The sequence below is a fragment of the Zosterops lateralis genome (genome assembly GCF_965231275.1).
Source record: "Zosterops lateralis genome assembly, chromosome: 8".
In the NCBI taxonomy this organism is placed as follows: Eukaryota; Metazoa; Chordata; class Aves; order Passeriformes; family Zosteropidae; genus Zosterops; species Zosterops lateralis.
Window position 1 is genome coordinate 34090935 of NC_139768.1, and position 24253 is coordinate 34115187.

At 43.1% G+C, this 24253-nt stretch overlaps 2 protein-coding genes across 2 annotated transcripts; both read right to left on the reverse strand.

Moving 5' to 3' along the window:
- Positions 1 to 217: 217 nt before the first annotated feature.
- On the reverse strand, positions 218 to 11704 carry KIFBP (kinesin family binding protein). Its single transcript, XM_083866551.1, has 7 exons — positions 11338 to 11704; positions 8936 to 9034; positions 5742 to 5821; positions 5430 to 5613; positions 4260 to 4344; positions 2364 to 2473; positions 218 to 1637 (listed from the first exon to the last, which is right to left on the reverse strand). The coding sequence occupies exons 1-7, from the start codon at positions 11680 to 11682 to the stop codon at positions 759 to 761; spliced, it is 1782 nt and encodes a 593-aa protein (XP_083722677.1). The 5' UTR covers positions 11683 to 11704; the 3' UTR covers positions 218 to 758.
- A 146-nt stretch (positions 11705 to 11850) lies between these two features.
- Positions 11851 to 23615, reverse strand: LOC310912204 (nucleolar RNA helicase 2-like; the record flags this gene model as incomplete). The annotated part of the gene is made up of 15 exons (XM_083866549.1): positions 11851 to 12366; positions 12863 to 12907; positions 13280 to 13414; positions 14013 to 14172; positions 14946 to 15019; positions 15475 to 15594; positions 16166 to 16327; positions 17180 to 17329; positions 17597 to 17742; positions 18423 to 18608; positions 19255 to 19372; positions 20521 to 20699; positions 21651 to 21726; positions 22833 to 23114; positions 23241 to 23615. 15 exons carry the CDS (start codon positions 23613 to 23615, stop codon positions 12199 to 12201), a joined length of 2376 nt encoding a protein of 791 aa, XP_083722675.1. The 3' UTR covers positions 11851 to 12198.
- Between the last annotated feature and the right edge of the window lie 638 nt (positions 23616 to 24253).

Here is a 24253-nt window from a genome sequence, read left to right on the forward strand (position 1 = left end):
CCTATAGCCTGTGAATACTCTACAGTGTATTAAGAGCAAAGAAAACTTGCTGCTTTTGTGCTCTGGCTTCTGGCACTACAATTGCTCATATGTTTTTATTGAAGACACTCATATGGAAACACTTTCACAACTATTTATTTTTGTCAAAATTAAAATGTATATTGTATCTTAGTAAGACACAGGAAACAGAATTCCAAGGACTTTAAAGAAACATTAAGCCAAGCTAGTCCATTTATTGAGCCTCTATCAACTAGGTTTTGATCAACAAGGGAAAAGAACAACAAGCAACATACAAAATAAATACTGAAAACAAGTTCCCTTCACATTGATAAAGTTTTCTAGGGACAAGTGTTAGAAGAGATGCATTGTAATTGGAAGAACATGCCTCAGGTTTATTAGAAAAAAATTTCCTAGAGAAGAAGATTCTCTTAAAAGAAACTATTTTCATATAGCACGTAAAAACTGAATCATACACCAAAGAAAAAGCTGTGAGGGAGAAAAGGTTTGTATTTACATATAGGACACACAGTAGAAAGCATTAGCTGAACTTATACTTTACATTTAGAGTTTACACCATTAGTGAGAGTGAGCTACGGACCAGGAGAGCTCTGAGCTTTTCACAAGGTTACACTAGTGCAGGCTCTAGGTGATGTCCCTGCAGACATCTTACTTCTATCAATCAGTACAGAAGCTGTGCCACAGCCCTGGCTTGGACAGGTAACTGTTCTGATGGTGCCCACTACCTCCAAGGCAAGTATTTATACAAATGAAGACAGCTTTGTTCTTAGCCTCTCCATGCTTGCTGGAAGGAGATTCACCATCTCTTTACTGAGTTCTAGTTCAGTTTCAATGGCAGGGACAGCATCTGGATACTTCTCACAATAGTCTACCAGAAATGTGTAATATTCCAATGATGTCTGCATATTTTCCAGTTGCTTTTTGCTATCTGAAGTAATAAGCTTACCATATAGTCGCGCAATATGAAATTTGGCCACCATTGCAGGGCGAAGAACATCTTCCTCGAGTTTTTCAGGAAACACCTTATCAGGGTTCCTCAAAGAATCCAAGAAGAGTTCATAATATTTGATCGCAAACTGAGCCAGAGAATTAATTTTTTTAACTGTGTGTGAGTCTAGTTTCTCCAACCTGTTACCAATAGCTACCTTTAAATCCATCATCTCATAATAGGTGTCAGCTAGTTCACACTGAAGCTGCCTACAGATCAACAGGTAGTACTGGGGGTTCAGGTCTGCATAGATTGGCTCCAACATGTCTATTCTACGCTTGTGCATTTTACAGCGCCTCTCATAGTCTTCTTCAAAGAAAGCAAGTACCTTAAACAAAGCACTGTGATCCTGAACAATCTCAATGTGGTCAGTAACATAACCATCAACCTGAAAGAACTCTTTTGCTTCCTGAACATAGTTCTGACCAACCAGGAAGATTTCTCTGGCTTCTTGAAAATCTAAAGGATATACGCTGCTCACTTTCTCCTCCATGGCTAAGACAGAGTCACATATATCACTCGTCCCAAAAAGGACGGCTTTTTTCCTGCCCTTCTCTTTTTCATCCTCTTCTTTTTTCCTTTGGGCTTTAAGTTCCAATTGCCTGTCTGGATCCAGCTCTCCTATGTTGTCCTGAAATGAGAAAGCACAGTAATTAAAAACAAATCAGGCTTATGAAGAGAGACTTACACTGAATCATTTTGAGTCATCTTTGAAATATAAACTAGTGAGAAACAAGGCAAAAGAGAAATGGTTGATATATGAGGCCTTATATTAACAAAAGAATCATGTAAATTACATTATCAATTCTGAAAAGACATAAAATTAAGGCGGCTTAGTCTCCCTACCCTGTGTGACAAAATAGCCAAAGGAATAAATGTTAAGCCTAAAGGCTCTGCTTCACAAAGCACTTCAGCAAATGCTGGCTTAAACATCTGAAAAAATACTTGAATGAATTAAGTGAACTGAATTAAATCTGAATTAATCAAATGCTTGAAGGAATGAGAACATCAGCACATAAAACTGTTGCATATTAAGACAATGTTCTTACTAGCAGTTAAAAAAGAAGAAATCTGTCAAATCAAGCTGCAAGAAAATGCGGCAGAGAGAAGGAAAATTTGTGAAGTTGCTGTAAAAACAATCCATTGATCACTCTACAGAGTTCATCCCCATCTGTCCTTTGTCTTAAGTGCTGCATTTAAGTCAAAACACTTGCTACACTACAAGCATTTGTTGTTTTGTTCACTGGGCAATTGCTTATTCCTTGTTACCAAACTGCAAATTGATTCCTCTCAGAACATCAAACCAGACTTAGCTTGCTATTAGACAATGACAGCTACAGAACAGATTTTCTGTTACCTCAAGCAATTTTCGAGCACTTTGGAGAAGATTCAGGCAATACTTAATCCAACACCTTGCAATTTCAGCTTTCCTCTCTGGAAGGTCCTGATGGTCTGGCTCCGTTTCATCTGCCCAATGGACATAAACACATAAAAACTTTAAGAGAAGTCCAGCACCTCAGCAAGACTCTCAAATGTTACATGCAAAGAATATACTTGTATTTAATTTTCCTCATGGTTAGACAGAAACATGTTCTTCATGTTAGTTTATGTAATAGCTTATGACAGTTTATGTAAACTATTTCTGGTAGAAAGCCAGAAAGATTAACATGGATTTGTCATGTATGAATTCTGAAAATAAATAGATCATAATGTATCTTTAAAAAGACCTTTCATCTTAAAGGTGTTTTACTGGAAAAGGTTTCCAGGTCTCTTTGTAGTAAGAGAAAGAAATCAGGATAATTCATTTTCTGAGATTCAGCTATCTGCCCAGTAGTTGTTTCTGAGGATAAGGGTATTTGTACTGGAATGGACCCCACACTTGCTACCATAAAAGGGAACAAAATAGGGGAAACTGCCTTTAGTTAAGCTACCTGGTACAAACATAAAATCTATTAGCTCTACAACTTCTGTATTTTTATCCCTGAAGTCTCCCCACTACCATAAATAGCAGCACTGCTGATGTCTCATGGTAACATTTTCATAAACCAAACAGATTTCAACGAAAACTCATTTCCCAGTCTCTTTGGCAGTGAGTTAGCTGAACAATGAGAGGACATTCCTACAGGACAGCAGCACTTCTGTTCATCAAATAAAAAGCCAACTTCAGACTCAGACCCACTGCACTCATTATCATTAGAGCCAATCAATTTCTTATTAAGGATTTAAGAATTGTTGCTAATCTAAGAAAAGGCACATTTATTAACTATGTCTATATTAGTTTATATTCCAATTAACATGAATGTGTTTGAGAATGGCCAATGCTGACTGTATACTGGTCTTTCTGTAAGACAGAACCTTATCTTTTGCAATTCCAGAGCCCAGCTCTCTGTCCCATGAAAAGGAAGGGAAGGTAGGATAAGCAATTATTCACCAAAACAACAGGATCATCACTACTCCAACGTGGTGCAGGAAGAAGTCAAGATAGAACTTAGTTGACTCATACTTGCTCCCTCTCCACAAATTAAACCTCTATAAAATGGAAGATTCCATTTGCCTAAGACAGACATAAAAGAGTGTGCTGTAGATAAGCAAAGACTGGGCCTAAAACAGAGCACTGACACTATCATGGAACCACAAGTCCTTAAAACTAGGGTCAGTTCTCTTAAAGTTTCTTCTACTGCTATTCACACTTGGATTGCCAAGTTGTTCCTTTGCATCAATACCCAAACGACAAGGAGGGCAGCTACAACTCCAAAAACAGCCACTGATGACGCTGCAGCATCCAGCAACAAAAGACAATACAAGTACCTTCTGGATTTTGGGTTTTAAAAGCTGCAGTTTTGGTTCCTCTTCTAAAGCTATTCCCAGGAAGCATCTGGTTTGGTTCACTGAATGACTGCCCTCTGATCGCTGAGGCAAACTGCATTTTTAACATGTGTACAAAGCCAAATGGATGAACAGAGACATCGTCACTGTTGAAATGGATATTGTTTTAAATTTTACTTTTACTCTGGTAAGTTTTCTGAAACACCAGAAACAAGTGCTTGACTTTTTCTCACAGGGTCTACACGCAGTCAATCTTGAGCTGTAGTAGCAGTTGCTTTTCAGAAACATTTAACTTTATTGAAAAATATTTTAGAAAATTAACACTGGGGTTAGTTTTGTACATGTTGTTAAACTTCAGTTTTAAACACTAACACATAATGATGTTTAATTCACAGTGATTTTGTTCAAAGCCTTTTTATAAACTTACCATCTTCAGCAGATGGCACCTGTCCAGCTTGGCTAAAGATGACACTGGCTGCTGCAAGACAGTGCCGAGCCTCCATAAAGCAGTCCTGAGAGAAACAGAGCAGCATTAACACTGTGTGAGCAGCTCAAGCACTGCTGTCACTTGACCAAACCCCTCACCTCAGAGAGTGAGCATACATGACCACAGGGAAATGCCAGAACTGACAGGCTCTGGAGCATCTTCCCCAGGCACTCAAAGAAAACACAAATTTTCCACACCTATCACTGAATACAATATTTCCTAATTGTTTTTTCTGTACCATAGCACAACACCAAGCCTTTTTTTTAACACTGGCTCTGCACACTGAACGTTCTGACTGTTCTGCTCTCTGCTGCCCTGGCTGCCCTGAGGTGAAGGAAGTAATGCCTTGTGGCAAACACTTTCACGGGGTGCTGGTGGGAACAAGCTGGACATACACGTCAACGCCCTGAGTCTTTACCCATATTTGGCAGTGCACTGCTAAATAGTGCTATCAATGCATCAAAAATATATGGAAACTAGGAGTTACTATTAAAATTGGCATTAACTGGCTTGGGTAGGGCAGGAATCTCTTTAAGCATCAGAAAAGAGCATCTAAATAGACTGGAATATAGAAATTCCTAAGAGTAGATTGTTTAGAGTCAGCACGTGGCAAACAGCTACCAACTCACCTATTCACTTTAATGTTCACATAGGTTCAAACAGCTCTTGAGCATGTGCTAAGGTACAAAGGACAATAATTCATAGTAAACAATAAGCCATATCTTGGCCCTCAGATGCTTTTTCTTTTCAAATTTTATTGTAAGAGAACAATATAAGAAAGTATTTTAAATTAAATTATTATAACCCCAAAGTTTACTTAAGAACATGACATCACATCATTGCTAATATTCCATTAACTATAGAGCTTTTCTCATGTCTGCACCCATGTTCATCTTCCCCATTGCCATTCCAACACCACAGGAAAGCCACTGTGTCCTCTTCAGAAAAAAAACTGACAGATGTTTCATGTCAGAAGACAACTTGTGGTTTGACAGATCCACATTTTCAATTCATCTTGGAGCCCTGTCTCAAAGAGCTGTTTTAACAACTGTGTTAGTTGACAGTTACATTAATAGTACAAGTACAGCAGAAAAGCAGTGGACATGTTACCTTGGAGAGGTAGTACTGTGACAAAGTGGCAGCATTGCGTGCCCATTCCACCGGGTAGTAGCCACAGTACTCGAGCTGCCGTTTCAGAGTAGTGTGGCAATACTGAGCAGCCTTCTCAATCATGTCCAGGTGCTGGTAGACCTGTGCCAGGTAATACAGAGTATGCGTGTAGGCTTTTTCAAATCTGGAAAAAAAACAACAGTGTCTTTAAATTTCTTTTTTTTCCTCCCTAAATGCACCCTCATAATTTAAAAAAAAAAGAAAAAGGTAAAAAAATATAATAATAATGTAAGTGTGCTGCTTAACACCCACCTTTTGGATCTTTCTTGGTCTGTGAATTTTTCTTCTTCTGCCATGAAATGTTCACTGGGATCCAGGGGAGGATTTCCATCCTGCAAGGGTACATGACACATTCAGGAAACTACATTTCTTACTGTGTGGCACAGTGCTCCCTCTCCTGGCTGCACATCTTTTACCATTTGCCAATCTTAAAGTCAACAAAGCTTCGCATAACCCGTCTCAGTGCCATATCTCAGGAGCATTTCCACAACACTCAGGAGATTTAGAGGATGAAAGTCACAATTCCACATGGAATGACAGGGTTCACAGCTTGTAGGAGACTTCTGCTTATGTTAAAGCAATGCATGCTGCCTGCACTGAGATACTCAGCCAGGACTCCCCTGGGCATCTTTATTTTGTACAATAACATGCTGGGTTTTGAGGCACCAATTTAATACCAAGCATGCCTTCAAGTGTGAAATATTCGTTTGCCCAGCTGCACTGATCAGTACCAAGAAAACATCCTGCAGGAAGTACTGCAGAGAACATGAAGTGCAGAGTGCTCAGCAGAACTGCTGTGAAGACAAACTGCTGTAAAGAGACCCCCAGTATCCATGAGCTGGCAAGATCATTTACTCAGACAGAAAAATGAGACAACACACAATGTCTTTGGAGGATGAAGCTGCTAAACCTTCCTATCAGGCATAACCTATATGCAAGTTAGTAAATGTGGTAGTTCCCATAAGGAGAAGCACTTTTTTGTTCTTTTAACCACGAGCTGTGTGGTTTAAAGAATCCTTACAGAGCTAACTACACACCTTATGGCATTGCTGTATCCAAATCTTCCTTAAGACAATTGTCAATAATGTTACCAGACAGCTCACAGGCAACCCCAACAGATAAACATTGCTTATAGCAGAGCTTTATTAGCCTCTGCTTATCCCATTTCCTTTGCAATTGTAAATAATTTCAGGTGCCAATCCTAAAACACTTCAAATGAAACCATCTTTTAAAGAGAGCTTTTCTCCCATTACAGAGTGCATCCTGGAGGGTGTCCAGCGTGTCTGCCAGCAACAAAGTTCAGGTTAGTATGCAGCTTGTCTAGCCCTTTTCTAATCTCATTTCTTTCTTAGCCCAAGAGAAAGTAAGGCAACAAATAAAAATCAGTTTCAGTACATACTTTTCATGAGTTAAAACAGGCAGAAACAGGAACATGGGCAGAGAATACACTCACTTTACAGGGAAGAACACATACAGTGTTTGTACTGCTTCTCATTAAAAATCCCTGAACAGACTTGTTTAGTTGCCTTTAATAGAAGTGTTTTACTCATCTTAAAATATAAACAAATGTACCTGAAACAGATAGTGACAAATAAACTAAAGCATGTTTAACCTACCAAAGGCATGTAGATTTTTGTATATGATCTTTTAATCTGTAGGTTTCTGTTTACACCTCATTGGTTTTTAAGAGGTGAATTTATAACTCTTACGGTTGTTTTCTTTAGATACAAATGTTCTAACAAGATTTGGAGTATATTCTGGCAAGACTAGTGCTATTCCTGCAAAGAAAAGAACTGAAATTACATGGTAAGCAAAACTCTTGCCTCCTTCCTGTATCTACAAATCTATCTTTGATATCAAGCCTTATGCCCTTACTTATCCTCAGAAAGAGCTCTCCAGCTCTCCTGTCTAAGTGGACTTCATTAGCCCAAGCTCCTTGCCTTGGTTTTGCTTTAGGGGGGAAACCACCCTATCCAATTTGTAAGTTAATTAGACCCAGTCAGTAAACAACCAAATCCACCAGCTCAGGAAAATCTCCATATCAGCAGTTTACCAAAGACTCCCTGACAAGAAGGCTTCCTGACAGGCTAAAAATGGGTAATGTTAAGGAAAGTATATTCACATACTTATAATTTGTGAAAGACAAATGTTGACATCATTGTATAAATCTGTAGTTTCTTCTAAAATAAAGTCCTAAAGCATAGTTATGTTTGACTCCATAATGCCTTGAACTGTACGTGGCAAATAATGTTGGGGGAAAATTGTGGCAAGCGATCATCAGGTATGTATAACCCTAGTCAGGCAGCGAAGCCCCAGAAGAAATATTCAGAAACCACTATTTAAAGTTTCAGAAAAGTCTACAGTGCAAATGTAAAGTACCTGGCAGCACTTTAACCCACTATACCATAGTACCAGTTTAATTTCAGAATCACTGGAGCAAGTGCCAGAAGCTTTTGGAAGTTGTGTGATAGCTGGAGCTGGGTACAAATATCAAAGCTCAACGTCAGGAATTAATGAGAGTCTGTAGAGGAATGCACTGTCTCTGGTTAGCCCAGCTGATCCAGGGGGCAAGGAATAAGCTGACAAGCTTTTCAGCACAAACGGGGCTTCCTTCTAGATCTGTTACCTCTGTTATCACTGTAGGCCAGCACAGCTGCAAAGGTGGAAGGAGGGCAGTAACCGACCAATACAGACTTGCCCATTCTAAAATTCTCCACAGGTATAATTGGTACTCTAAGCCAATTTCATGGTAAAACCTGAACTGAACCTGTAATTTCATGAAACTAAGGTCTGTCCAACATACTCAGCTGTCCTGAGATACAGCTACTGCTTCTTCAAGGCCACAAATGTTTTTTAGCTCACCCCAGAACTGTTCCTGAGGCAAGTCAGTGTAGGAACAGCTTTGCAAAGAGCTTAAAAATAGCACAAGGGAGTCTTTGTAGGATACACAGCAGAATCCACAGCTCAAAAGGTTGTTTAATATGCATGAGAGGGTTAGCTGTCTGTGAGATTGTCCTCTTGGATATGGAACTAAACTACTTGCCCCTGCAAAACACTGCACAGTCAGAGTAAGCAATGCAAATATTAGTTTTGCTTCCTTTTCCCACTGAAAGCAATGGACATTTTTATTGCATTTCCAAAACAAGATTTAATAACAGTCCTCATTAAAACTCAAATTCTACCAGGCAACAACTTTGGATTATTAAAGGGCTTTCAAAAGGGACCATTATTTTTGAGCAGAATTATTTTCCATTTTGAAATTAGCAAGTAATGCTCTAATTTGCCCTGTCCTATATTGCAGTATGACTTGCATTACTTGCCAAAAGTATCACAGCATCCAGTAGAAAGCACAGAAACTCAAAATTCCATTGCATGTTTATTTCAAAGATTAGTTAACCTGCAAGTGGCACATGAAAGTAAGACCTGCCATGATATTACCACAGTACCTCTTTCATGTATTGATTGTACAAAGCTTCAGCAGATTCCAAGTAAGTTTGTGCAGTTTCGATTTCACCTCTTTGAGACCACAGGATCCCCAGATTGTTCTAAGGGTAAAAGAAAAAAAAGTCACATTCCATTTACATTACACATTTTTTTTCCAAACAATCGATCAGTCTTCACCCTTATATATGTGTGTATTCTAATACAATAGAGTTCAAAAAACAGAAATCATGCCCACACATTTCACTGTGTGTTGCTCAAAAGAGGGGGGGTTCACATAGCAAATTTCACCAAAAAAAATTCACCTCACAGTCCATCTCTGTTTACTCTGCTAGATAAGGACTAGTGTGCTCAAATAATGAGCTTGTTAGTTAGAGTATCTTCTGCATCCAATTCATGCAGCTTTTACACCACATACAAATATCATAAAAAGAGATGAGAAATCAGAAATTTGTTAATATGACTTCATAGAAAAAAATAACAGTAAAAAATATGCTAGGAATGAATGTTTGCATATTTTCAACAATGGAAAGAGATGAAAAGCACCTCTGAAATGCAAATTATAGTCTACTGCCTTCAAATTTAAGTTAAATCAATGTACCTAGCAATTTACACCATCTGTGAACCCAACTTTGACCAAAAAAATGCTTCTAATTTTATTAATAAGATGAAGGTGTTAATCTATGTCTGATGTGCTATTTTAAATCCTAGGCAGTGCTGTTACAAAACTCAAGAGGGCAAAAATAAAACCCCCAAAACATTCAAAACAATTAGAATGTGTAGCTGTATGCCAGCCCTGTGTCCTTCAATTCCATTTTACTGTTTTTTTAAGAAAGCATATCACATGTTGTTTATGAACTGAAACACTCTGCCCAAGGCCAAGCAGTGGAACAGATAAGATTCCATTAGACAGAGACTGGGAAACACAATCTTATGCAAAAGCTCAGAAAACAGAAGTGGGGCTAAAGAAAGAAAAGCAGCCGGAAAAAGCAATGTTTCTTCCTACAAAATAGCAGTCAGTACCGTGGCAACACACTCCAGACATCCCAGTAAGTGAAGCACTGCCACTGATAACAATCATTGCTTTTCAATCAGAAATGATTTAAATTAAGTACTCAAGCCTGTTACAGCCCCTGGGACCGAGGGCTGAGGGTTCATTTCCCAGCACTGTGCTCAGCTCCACACCTTAGGGCAGTGCCAGGGAGCAGCAGACCCATCACTGTTGGGCCACAGCATGTCACATGCATAACAAACTTCATCCTGCTCCTTCCTGAAGGCCTCGAAACTGCAAAGTCCATGCAGGCTTTGGGCTAATAGAGAGAAGAGCTGCTTTCCAGAACACCAATTCAGAAGCACAGTGGAATCTCTGCTCCTGAGCCACAAGAGCCACATCTCCACAGGAACATGTGGAAAGACGTTACCTTATTTCAGCTGCAGCAATCTCCTTACCTTACAAAGGGTAACGGATTTGTAGCAGTGTGTATCCAAACCCTCACACTGAAGGAAGGACAAGGAGCAGATGTAACCTCACTGTTCCAGACAACTAAGCTAACTCAACCAGTGTTAAGTCATCATTTCACTTGCACCTTTCTACATCAGCCTACAATTCCTTGACAGTTTGATGAGGAAGCACTATGGAGCCTTCTCTAATTAGAGCAACCATTTTTGACAGGGATATCTAAATAACTTCTCTACTTCATGTAGGGCCCAGAGTCAGATACCTAAGATACCTAACTATACACTAGCTACCATGACAGAGCCATCGAGTAAAGGCCCTTCTGGGAATCTTCATGTAGCAAGAACTAATTTTGGTAAGTCCTCCCTTCTTCAGAATAAAGAGAGAATATAATTACTTCAAGCACCAACAAAACTGTATTTACCCATCTGAGACAAAATGTAACAGCTTAAAATACAACAGGTAATGCTGAAAAGCAAACGACTTGTCGTTTCAGGATGATGCCATCAATAAAAGCATCTCCCAACGTCACTTTGACAACCAGTGAGTTAAGGAATCACAAATAAATTCTGGACGGAATGAGGTCTTTTTTCTAATTTATTCTTGCACAGTTCTTACAAGTTTTGTCTCAGTCTGTCCAGAACACACTGCTCTGTCAACACCCAGTTTCAACGAGAACATATTTTAGATGCTCCGCACGCCCAGAAGCATCAGCAGGAGGCTCAAAATCAGAAGAGCACCCTTCCAACAGCCACCACCTGTGAATGATTTCTTCCAGCAAGCACCGAAGGCCAGGGCTGCTGTGTTTATTACCGTTAAAGGAGCAGCACCCGTCAGGACGCGGCAGCGCCCCGGATCCCTTCGCAGCCCATCGCAGAGACCACCCGGCACAAGGCCCCGCTCCGCCTGAGCCCCCGCCCCGCGGACACCCCTGCGGCCTCCCCAGCCCACCTGGGCCTGGAGGTAGAGGGACACGCAGTCCGGGGAGAGGCGGTGCGGCTCCAGGAGCTGCGTGCAGCGCTGCAGGTGCTCCTCGCCGGCCGACAGCTCCTCGGTGTCGGTGTGGTTGACGCCCAGCTCGTACTCCAGCACGGCCCGCCGCACGGCCAGAACCGCCTCGCCGCCCTCCTCGGCGGCGCTCAGCAGCTGCTTCACCTCCTGCAGCAGGGCCCGGGCGCTGTACTTGGAGCGGTACGGCTCCGTCTCGGGGTCCTTGAGGGACTCCACGGCCGAGAGCGTGCGGGCGGCGCGGAACTTCTCGCACACCGCGGACCACCCTCCGCCCGCCGCCGCCATCTTCCCGCGCGCCCGCCCCGCCCCGCGCCGCCCGACGCGCGCGCGCCCAGCCCCGCCCCGCCGCCATGGCCACGCCCCCCGGGCGGCCCCGTGACGCCCCGAAGGACTCCGCGGCCCCGGCACCCGCGGCCGGCGTTCGGGGAAAGGCGCTCGGGCGTCGATGTCCGATTTTTCTGAATAAAATTTATTTTAGAACCCGATTTTTTTACGCTGCTGAAGAGGTGAGGCGTGGTCACTGTCCGCGTTCGGAAGAATTCTGTTCCCTCGCAGTGCTGAGTTTCCAGGCCTACCCACTAGGTCACAGATGCCCCTACAGGCAGCAGCTACTTTGCTGGCCAGAAAAAAAAATCTCCCAAAACACCCAGTCATTTCAACAAACATGATTTTTCGCCATCCTCATAGACAGGCTGCTTTATCAAGGAATAAGGACCAAGAGGAGTGTCTAACAGGCTTTTACTGTCTCATAAAATTCAGCTCAGTCCCATTATCCGTAGCAGAGGTTCATAGAGTGTTCTGTTAAAGTCCCCGATTCCCACTCTTGAACCAGCTGTTTCTCTTGAGGTCTCCTTGCCTGCTGTTTCCGAACCTGGAGAACCCTCGTCCTGCCTCCTGGGGATATTCTTCCAGCTCAGGCAACTCACTGGCCACGGAGAGCTGCCAGCGCCGCGTGTCCCTCCACTGCCCCTGAAACAAGACCAATGGAACCAGACTTTATGTGCCTGCAGGGGTGTCCAAGGCACCTGTGGCATCAGAGCAACACTGAACACAAAGGCATTTCCAGACAAATCCCACACCTGCCAAAACGGGACACTAGATCCCCCTTGGGAGACACTCACAGTCCTGGGACAAAGGATAACAATAACAAGGGACAAGAGGGAACGAAGTCAGCAGAAAACTGGTGAACTCTCAAATACACTGGAGAGGCCAAAACACAGAATAGCCAAAGACTATAGAAGTTTGTTTAATGAAATCAGGTAATATCATGGGAACGGCAATGAGAAGCAACATAGCAGAGTATTTTCTAATGACTATGCTGTGTTCTTCCCAATCACTCTGTTGCCTATGCAAAAATCCTTATTAAACCACAAACCTCCCGAACTATCCCACACTCAATCTTATGAGTAGTTGCCAATTTTCAGATCACCAGGTTTTACAGCCAGCTCTGGCTACACAAACATACCTGTATATTACTCAGTTCATCAACAGGGATATCAAAGCACACGCCCTAGCAAAACAAACAAAAAAAAGAGGCATAAATTTACAATGAAAGAATAAAGGCCCCAATAACCAATCCCACTACATATATATGAATGATGCTTTTTTTTAGGAGGTAATTCTTGCATTATCATTTAGGAGTAATGTCACTAATAAGTCTTTTAAAGCATTCAATATCAATGTCTTTTTTTTTTTTTTCTGATAGCATATGCATAAACAGTACAGTCATGATAGATTACCATTTCCTGAGAAACGAGACTGAGTAGGGACAGTTCTGTACCAGTTCTTCACAACTCCAGCCTCGATCACCTGCACAAACTGGCTATGTGTGAACACACACGAAGCGCCAAATCCCTTCATTTCTAAGGCTGGCCCATCTTACCATCTTCCCCTTGAGGAAACGCATTGCAGATACTTTGTTATCGACTTCCTCCCCAAGCTGTTCCTTCAGCCCCCGCCAGGCATAGCCCATGGTATGCATCTCTATTGAACACTTCAACACCATGGTCACAAAGCCCTGCAGGAAACAAGAGAAAAATCGTTAACAAGGCTAAGCTTGGTCAAACCCACTGCTAGAAAACAGATAAAAAACTCCGAACTGATACAAGAATCACAGTTCAATCACACGGTACGTCCAAAACTGTGTTACACACAATGACCTGGGCCACATTCTCCCTAAATGCATTAGAAAAAGGAAGTGCTGTACTTTTCTTCAGTCAAGATCTCTTTGAGATCAGGCAATGACACGCTACACTTGCAATATGACAAATGTAGAAGACTCCTGCTGAGAGGGAACTACAATAGCACGAACCAATCTATTTGCTTGTAAAATGTCATCAGTTAAACTCTTAGAGCATCAAAGTCTTCTATCAATTCAGTCTCTGGAGAAAATCTTTCAATTTTCATCACAAGAAAATTTACTGATTTCAAGTTTCTCCTGCAAAGAGCTGATTTCAGCTAAGGAACAAGCAACACAGCAGGACCCTGAGGGTAACAGCTATTCAGAAACCCAGCTGAAAAAGCCTGGAAAGCAGATGCCACACACAGCCTGGACACAAGGAATTCATGCATTGTCCATCATTCACCCTTGTTACCACAGGTGCACCATTACTTACAGCTGTTGAGTTGAGCAGGGAGCGCTGCTGGATGTGAGCTGCCCCAGAAATGTGTGCCAGGGCTGCAGCCAGGGCAGCCACTGCCCCCTTCTCATCTATCAGCTCTTCAGCTGATTTTCTGAAGTAGTCTACTGCAGAGGGAGGAACGGCCTCCAGCAACCTACAGAGTTACAACATTGGTTTAAAGAGGTAAGCAAAGGCCATCGTGAAGTGCAGCCATGTTTAAGACATACCCTAAACTGGTTATTTCTGAAAAAGGCAGGGGGGAAAAAAAGACAGGAAACTAAGAACAGCTACTTCTGTAACGTTATTTCTGGTACAACAGCTCCCCTCATCATTCTTCAGTACACAGTAAACTCAAAACCATGCCCATCATCTGCTTTACACTGGTCAAATCCTCGCTAATTATAATTATCTGCTTCAAGGCAATTTCCACCACAGAGGCAGCAAATGTAAACAGAGCTGCATGGAATAAGAGCCACAACTCTCAGAAATAATACAAAGAAACACAAGCCAGGGCTAAAACACTCTCAGAACTGCAGAGTAACTCCTCGCTATACCAAGGATTGCTTTTCGCACACTGCTTGCACTACCTCATCTGGGCAGACAAAACCAGTTTCTCCCTATGGAAGTAATTCCCTCTTCTGTCACTGATTTCTGATTTTATAAACAAAGGTTAATTTTTTGCAAAAACTTAGAGAATATTATGTTCTATGAAAAAGTCTATGTTCAGCACACAGAGATTTACTGATACCATCTTATGTTGCCTACACACAAAGCAGCTGACTTATACAACACAGGGAAAGCCCTCCTCACATACAGGCCCAATATGTTAGAACTTCGCATTAAGCTCTAAAAACTTTGCATTAAGCTCTAAGAATCTAGAGCAACAACATGTCTAAACCTTTTTTAAGAACAGGCAAACAGACTTACTTTTTGGCATCACTACTTGAAGCTTTAATTACATCTGTAGCAGAGGGAACGCCTACACGCTTAAAGGTAATACCCTGAAATCAAGAAAGCAAATTAAAGGTATTTTCAGCAGTCTACAAATTCAATCCTGTCTAAAACACATTACTGAGATCTCTACTTATTGTTTGCAAGATCAATATACTCTTTACTAAGTCACTTATAAAGCTAAAATAAAGCTTTTAAGTTCCCAGCTTTGTTAATGTGGAGCTACTTTACTCTCTGCAGACTGCGATGGCATGGTCTGCCTCATGCATTCCTGTCCCTGCCTGCCTGCTGACATCCACAGCCTGGGAAAACTCAGACAATGCAAGAACAGGCAGATACAGAAGTATTTACAAACACCAAATATCAGCCCTTTAGGCCTACTTGTCTATGGGACTGGACAGTCCCATTCTGGACTCAACAACCCACGATTACAAAATCTAAGAGTGGCAGGGTTCTTTTGGGGGCTGGTTAATTTCCTTAAGCCGAAGTCTGAGGTACAACTCACCGCTTTGTGCTCAACTTGTTTCAGAAGATCTTCTTCTCTTCTCTGAAACAAACAAATGCAGACGCCAGTCCGGCCAGCTCGACCCGTGCGTCCAGAACGATGGATGTAGGAATCAACATCCTTCACAAATTCACATCAACACGAAAAACCTTATGTTATTTAAACTGCTGACATTTCAGATTAAACACAAGCTAAATTGAAATTCAGAAGCTTAAGAAGTGACACATTATGTGTTTATAGCCAAACTTATAACTACACATAAACCACTCAGGTTTGCATGTGCTCCCCCACCCAAAGTATGCTGCTCAGCTTTAACAAACACTGCTGACAGACATTTTAATTTTTTTAAATAAAAATCTCCACTGGAGTTTCAAAAGATGAAAAAGGCAACAGAAATATTTTAGAATTTTTATGAAACTCAGCAACATTCAAAAATAATTTAGAAAAGCTGCACAATGTCAAAAGCTATCTTAGGTTTTGTTTACTCTGGAAACTCCTAAGACTTTAATCCAAATTCAAACTGTAAAACTATAACTACAAAATTTTAGGCTGGCATTTACAAAAAAATCAACTAATTTGTGAATTGGAACAGAACGTACTTCTGATGAAACAGAGAAACAACCCACCATTTTGACACACACACACACACAAAAAAAAGTTAATACAATTTTAGTTTCCTCTAATAACTTACTTTTGGTGGTGAGCACTGTATAACAAGGTCAACCTCAGGAATATCCAAACCACGGGCAGCTACATTTGTTGCAATCAGCACTTCAAACACACCGTTTCTGAAGCCTTTTAATGTAATTTCTCTTTGTTTCTGTGGAATGTCACCATGCAAGGACTGGGCATCCTGTCAGTGCAACAAGCCATTAACATCACATTTAATGGGAGTCCAGGCTGCAGCATCTAAAGATTAAGTGCAAACCCCAAAATACTGTGCAGACCAACAGAAAATAATTACATAGCTGATACCAAAGGAATATAAAGCATCCTACTTTCTTTGAACCTTCTCGGGGATTTACTGTGAAAGCAGCATGGCCAACAGGCAAAAATTACTGCTGCCAAGTTTTTAATGTGGATGGTATATGAGATTTCTCTAATACTAGGCAAAACATGTATTCCCACCACTGCTCGCTCTCCATAAATCAGCATTTATTATCAAATGGGATTTTCTCTGAAAAATATGTGGCACTTTTCCTCACATTCACAAAAAAGGCAATAATTCAAGCAAGCACAGAAGATCTGCTCAACAGATCATCTGTGTTCCAAACCAACTCTTAGCAAACCTTCCAAGGGCAACAAAACATTTCATTCTACCATCTCAGTTGGATTTTCCTGAACGACTGTTCAAAGACCAAATGCCATTAAGAGAAGAGAATCTAAAAAGCACACCAATATAAGATGGGACATGTCCATTACATTAGCTCCTGTTTCTTAAAATTATTATAATCTCCTGGTTATTCAGCATAGGCTGTGTATTTCCTATTGATCCATGTCCTGCACTAATTTCAAGCCAAAGGAATAAATTCATAATCTCTGTCAAGAGGATATTTTAACCTCAAAGTTCAACACTTAGAAACAGCCTTCAGAAGTCTTAAAACAACCCAGAGAAACAATTTTCTCAACAGAGCTGCAACCTCCTATTTATTTCAGGGCATTTGACCCCTGACTATCCCAACCCCTGCTCTCAGCTCAGCAGTACCTGTTTGAGAGAAGCATTCATAGCCAACTCATTTGCTTCCTTTTTGGTCTCACAGAAGACAATGGTCCGCCCACGGCTGCCACTGTAGACCTGAATGATGTCCCCAAGAACTCCTGCTCTCTGAGATGAGCGGCACTGTATAGCCAAATGCTGCTTGGAAAGAAACAAAAAAACTATGTTAAATCTAAACCATGCACAGGACTGGCAAAATTAACAAAAAAAGTTGTTTTTGTTCTTTTTTTTTTTTTTTTGAGATTGCAAATGACAGCCCCCACATTAAAGTTTTGCTTACAAAATCTGTGTGTCAACTATGTGAAAAGTCATTCCATATCCCCGTTTATAAAGTCAATGCATAACCCGTTTTATCAAGGCAAATTGCTCTCAGGACCTGCACTGCTCTGTAGCAGAACAACTCACTTCCACAGTTGTGGCTGTCCTTTGAGTCTTCTTTCCAATCAGGTCAATCTGTTTATACTCATCTCTCATGTATTTTTTTGCTACATCATAAACCCATCGTGGACAAGTTGCAGAAAACAGCAGTGTCTGCGGGTTGTTCTCGGAGCCTGGAAGGAAATACCATCGACTTCAGACATCTCAACAGACCATGACACTTGAGAACTGACAAAAAAGCAAGAGCTGCTCTCACACTGACAGGTTTCTATGTGCACTAAGTCTGTACTAAATGTGAAGAAACACTGCCAGCAATCAGCTTTTCATGCCTTTCAAAGCCATAGTGATAAGTCTTACTAAGCATTGAGGTTTCTGTTTTCAGTAATTCAAGCCTTTTCAAAAATTCTGGCATTAGTGAAATGTGACAAGGAGCTTCACACATTAAAATAACCTCCTTCTGCTCTGTACTTGGTACCTGACACCTTTGCTGAACACCCACTACATCAGAAAAGAGCAAATACTCCATAGCTGTCAGCTTTGTGTGGTGACAAGTGTACAGACAGACCATAATTCTAACCCTCTGCTCAAGTCACCTCTCTCAGGACAAGGAACCCTAAGGCTTAGAGAGTTGAGTTTGCTGCTTTTTTCCCCTTTTTTGACTCCACTCCTTCCAGAGATGCCACTCCAGCACTTCAGCCTTCTGTCATCTCTCTTTGAACCCTTTCCAATTCTACCTTGCCCTTTTGTAGCATCACATAAAGAATTTAACTTAGAGGTGCACCACTTTTTTTTAAAGTAGCATAAATGTTTTTTCTGCATCATTCCCTATTCCTCTCCCGATGTCTGAGTTCACCTTTCTTATAGGATGATCCTAAGATTTCTTCCACTTGTTCAGCAAAGCCCATGTCCAACATATGATCCACCTCATCCAAAACAACGTGCTTCACACTGGACAGCTCCAGCTTGCTGTTCTGAATGTGGTCTTTGATCCGCCCAGGAGTCCCCACTAGAATATCGATGCCACTTTTAAGGAGATCAACTGGAAGACAGAGAAACAAGGACAGTGTCAGACTGCTACAAGACAGCAGGATAAAAAGTTAGCAGTACACAGCAACACTTCTCATTTTAGAGGCAAAAAGCTGCTGCCCTTTAACCTCAGAATGAAGCACAACATTCAAAGGTAACAGACAGAGAAGTTAACTGCAGTCCTAGCTGCTCTGTCAGGAGTACCAGCCAAACCTCACTGAAGTTACAGAGAAATACATCAATTTCCAAGCAGCAATCAGTTGACATTAGAAACCTCCAGAGCTTTACTACCTGGAAACACTTCAGTTTTCCAGCTAAACTTTGTCACAGCTACCTCTGGAGATACACAGAGCCACAGGCACATAAATAGTTCTCCGCTTTAGTGGACTGTCACCTAGTCCCAGTCTATGGCCACACAAAAACACAATAAAGAAGAAATTAAGAGGACACTTCACAGAACCACAACTCATTCTTTTCCATAAAGATTTACTGGAACAAACAGAATTCAGCCCAGGCTGTGTGCTTCCTTTCAAAGCCACACTATTTGAGTTCCTGACTGAGCTCAAAGTCCGAGGGGGCAGAAAGGCCATTTTTGCTTATGGAGTGCATTTGGAGAAAGCCAGCTCCAACCCATTAGCAATTCCTTAGCAGTTACTTACGCTGCTCTTTATATGGAGTTCCTCCATAAAAACAAGCAATTGACAGTTTCTTTGTGAGATTCTTGAAGTCTTTGGCTACCTGAGTGGCCAGTTCCCTGGTTGGAACAAGAACCAGCACCTGAAGGGAGAGAAAAACAGACAAAAATGCAGCTGTGCTTGGGAGAAGGTATAGAAGAAAGGAGTTTACTTCCTGTCAGACAGCTTGCACTCCCACCTTTATTCTACACTTGCTGCAGAGGTGCCCACAGCTTCCCACCATCCCAGCACTATGAACATTCCCTGCCACCAGGAGCCTGCACAAGGAGCCTCAGAGCCAGCAACAGGGAACAGGGGAATGCTACGCAATAACTGTGTAACAAAAAACATTTTCTTTCTTATGTTAGAGCCAGATAAAAGACACTTCAACAACATGACCAAGGGCAATGAAGGGGCAGCTCAGCATTAAAGGGTAGGACAGTAACTAAATCTGAAGTAGTAAGGTTTTAAAAAATACACAGCGTGAAACACTCCAGCCATACATCACTCCTTTTCTCCACCAACCTCCCTTCCTCCAGTATCTAACCCTTCCCCCAACATTTAAGAATGAATCAATAAAACCAAGAGCTGAATTCCTCTCTTAAAATCTTTCAGTCAGTAAGATTTAAAAATCTACATCACTTTTACAGTTAATAAAACAAAAGGATAAAAGAGAAAACAAATCTGCAGACTATACATAGTTCTGTAGTCTAATGATAAATATGTACATGCAATGCATGGGAACAAGTATCTGATCACTGGCATCTGGTTACCAATTCCATCTCTGGTAAACACCACTTGCAATCGCAGAGTATGCAGACATGAGAGGGGGGGAAAAACCCCAAATCCTTCAGTTATTACCATGGGATTTACAGTGAAAAACAACCTCAGTGAACAGAGCCAAGTTCAGGTGACTCAAACAACACCTCAGAAGAGGCAGGGGACTGAACCCCAAAGCTGCATCCTACGTGCCCAAGGATGCAGCCAGGGAGTTCCTTAGACACCGCTGCAATGCCCTGACTGTTTGCCCAAACACAGTCACATGGAATCCCAAACACAAAATGTGTCATTACCATGATGCTGCAAGACTCTGTCACACTCTATCTCCTGATCTGAGCAAAGTACTCAGTATTACAAAAACCAGTAAAGGACAAAGAAGTCCCCAACGAAAAACTCCAAAGCAACAGTAAAATAACTTTCAAAACCTGCCATGCTCTAAGGTTTTGGTGTAAACCCTTAAGTGTTAGTTACTTTTGGTGCACGGCCTCTTCTCCCATCCTGTGAGACATTCTGAAGTTTTTCAATCAGTGGAAGAGCAAAGGAAAGGGTTTTCCCAGTTCCTGTTCGTGCTTGAGCGATGACATCTTTGCCATCATATATGGGCTGGAAAGTCTTCACTTGCACAGGGAACAGGTATTTTACACCTCGAGCTGTAAGATAATTGAAAGAGGTTTCACTAAAAGGTAAATTAACAGTTAGAAGCCCTTGTATATAAACTGCCCAAATATGAAGGGCACACCACCTCAAATCACGTACACAACAGAAATTGCAACTTAGAAGAAAGCCATGTATTATGTTTTATTCCTACTGTAGATCAAAAGATATTCCACCTACATGGTGAGTGTTGAGTATCCACAATGAAATACAGTCTTCTTTGTGATGTACAGCTTAAGACAATAGGAGACGAAGGAAAAAACTCAACATGTGTTTTTTATACAGCTCAAGATTTTGTGGTAGCTGGGTTTTGAAGGCAAGGTGGTAATGGAGTTTGTTTCAAAATACTCCAAAACTTCAAAGAGATTTTGCACAGTGGAAGCGAAACAACCCATTCAAAAGAAACTTCACAGCAAGGAAAACATAAAGCAATAAGCAGAATTTCTTCCAACCAACAAGAATTGCACATTGACCCAACAGAGGGAACAAGAACCCTACAGCAATTACTTCCTCAACAAAACTAATCACAGATATGAAAATGCTCAAACTACAAGAATAACCCTAGACAATCTGTTCACACAAGGCAAATAGTCTTCCCATACAAAACTCCATTAGGCTTGCCTAAGAAGCAATATTGCAGACAGCAGACATAGGAGCAAGTAATGATATACAGAATTATGTTGATGAGAAATGTGTCTCTAGAATGTGTATCTAGGAATAACCACTCCATGAAGAATAATCTCATCTTAAGGCATCTGAAATTGAACAAACCAGAAAACTTTTTTCTACTAGCAACAGCAGCTTCTCTGAACCCACAGTGACTCTCATGTCATTCTTACCATACAAATGTAACACAATTTAGGAATATTTACCCTTGGCTTATGCAGGTAACAGAGGAAAATTCTGACCAAATGTTTACAGAAATATCTTTTACCACGTGAACTAACCTGTGAGAAGTTTGATAGTGTTCTGTGAGAGAGGAAAATTAGAGAAAGCGCCTTCTTTTGCTTCTTCTGTCAGCTCCTAATAGGATAAAAAACAAACAGGAAAAAGACTTAGTAGTCCTCCAAGATGAGCATAGAACAAACCTTACACAGTCACTCAATAAAAGCTGTGTATTTGCTTTACAACCACAGTTCAACCAGATACATTCTTTCTATTCAATGAAAAAGAAAACCCTTTTAATACAGGCATTTGTACATATCTGCTTGGCAAGGCATAAAATGGAAACTATTTGTTAAATATCTTAATTAGAGTCCACTGAAACCAGGAGAAAACTGTTTTTCACAACAAAACTTATCTGGTGTCACAATTCACTGTGCAAAGCAGGATTTTCCTTTTAGAAGACACTTTTGTTGTACACCATGCAAGGAGCTTTGAACTTTACACATGAGTAAATACTTAAAACACAAAATTTGGCTTTTACTTCAGAGATCTAGTACGTCACACCTGAGGTACAAAAAGCACTCTTCTGATTCATGTTCCCAGCTTAAGACACAAAACTGCTCACAGAAAGGCCCTACACAGGTCCCCCCTGCACGTTTGTGTGAGAAGTGGGAATTGATGAGCATACCTGAGTCTATCCATTACAGAACACTTTGCCAACACTTCCTCAGAGGTGCTGCCATCAGAGAGAAAATGCCATCACAGCACAAAGCAAGGCACGTTTCTGGGACGGTGGCTGCCTGTGCAGCAGGGGGAAACCTTTGTGCTGTGGGACACAAACAAGCTGGGGCACGAAGAGTAGCACACATGGAAACCGCTCCCCTAGCCAGCCAGCTTCCCTGCAGGACCCGCTGCACCAAACGCTCGGCATTTCCCGGGAGCGGCAAAGCACGTGGAGAGCGGCGCCCACGTGTCGGTGCACGGGCCACGCAGCCCGGGCGGGAAATAGCGGGGATGCCGGGCAGGACGAGGGGCGGGATGCCCGGCATTCCCGATGCCCAGGACCAAGTCCCCGCATCGAAGGCGGACAGTGGCGAAACGTGCCTACAGTAGATGCCTCGTGCTTTGTCCATCTCGCAGCTCAAGTCTCAGTACACAGCGCGCGGTACGTGTTATTAAGCCCAGTAATTACCGCAGAACGTTAATTAACCAAGACAAAGGCTTTGCTGGCAGAGCATCCCTACCTCGGCGTCGCTGTCCTGCTCCCCGGGAAGCACGCTCTGGGCAGCCGGGGATGTCACGCTGCCGCTCACAGCAGAGGAAGACTTCACCACGTGCTGGGACGCGTCGCTCTCTCCTACCAAACCATTGCTCTTCTCCTTGGCTTTTTTCGTCTTCTTGGGCACGGGGGGCTCGAGGTCGCCGTCCCCCAGCCCGCTCTCCTCGGGCTGCGCCTGCTCGGCCTCAGCCTTACCGCGGCGCTTCGCCTTCACCTGCCGCTTCACCTTCTTCTCCGGCGTCTCCTCCTGCTTTGGGAAAGCCGCGGTCACTCGGAGGGAAGCCCTTCCTCGCCCCTGCCCGCCCTCAGCCCACTTTAACCCCCCAAGCCCGAACGAAATGGCCGCACCCGCGGCCGCACGTGGCGCCCCCACCTTGACCTTCCTGCGGCGGCCGCGGCGCGGCGACTCTGCGGCGGCCGGCGCCTGAGGCTCGGCGGGGCTGTGCTCGGGCTCGGCGGCGGGCATGGCTGCCGGCTGCTCCTCGGCCAGGTGTGCGGCGGCCGCGTTGCTGCCGCTGCCGGGGCCGGTCTCGGCGCGGCGGCCCCAGGACGAGCGCCCCGCCCCGGCGCGCAGGAAGTGAGGCGGGAGAGCCGGCCCCCGGGGCAGCGCCGCCGCCGGCAGCACCAGCGGGCCCGCCCCGGCGCCGCACAGCCCGCCCAGCCACCGCCCGCCGCCGCTGCCCGGGGCCGCCGCCGCCCGCGCCGCGGGGAGCCCGAGCCGCGCCGCCCGAGCGCTCACGGCCCCCATGCGGCCGCCGCCCGGACCGCCCCTTCCGCCGCCGGCTCTTCCGGCGGCTCCCTCGGCACCGCAGCTCCCTCACGGGGCTCGCGTTACCGGCCTCCCCTCATGGCGCTCCCCTCCTTCCCACAAACCCGGGCGCGTTCCCCGGTGTGCAACAAGCCGATAACGACACACGGCGGAGACCTGACTGATTTCAGAGCTGCGCACGCCCGGGTGCTCGGGGGCGGTGCACAAGTGTAGCAGCACCATCGGGCTTCTGGCGCCGTCATTATACACGGAAATTCGGGGTCAGGAACGTGCCCAGCACAGCCCCTCTATCAGCACTGGTTAATACTTTTCATACGAGTTCAGGAATCCCAGCTAACATCTCCAAATGCTCAGGAGAAGGGTCTTGACCCCCTAAGTAGGCATCTTGCTGACCCATAGCTGTGATTTTTAGTTACATTAAAACACAGTTCACCCATAGGATACATGGACCTTGAATAGTTTGCCAACCCAATAATGTATACATACACATACATCAACACACTGATTTACTTCATCCTTAAAGCTTGTTAGCTCCAGGATGTCCTTGAGTAAGGGCTGCTGCTACCTGTTCCACTGATTAGGCTTGAAAATACACAAAGATCTTACACTGAAGATCT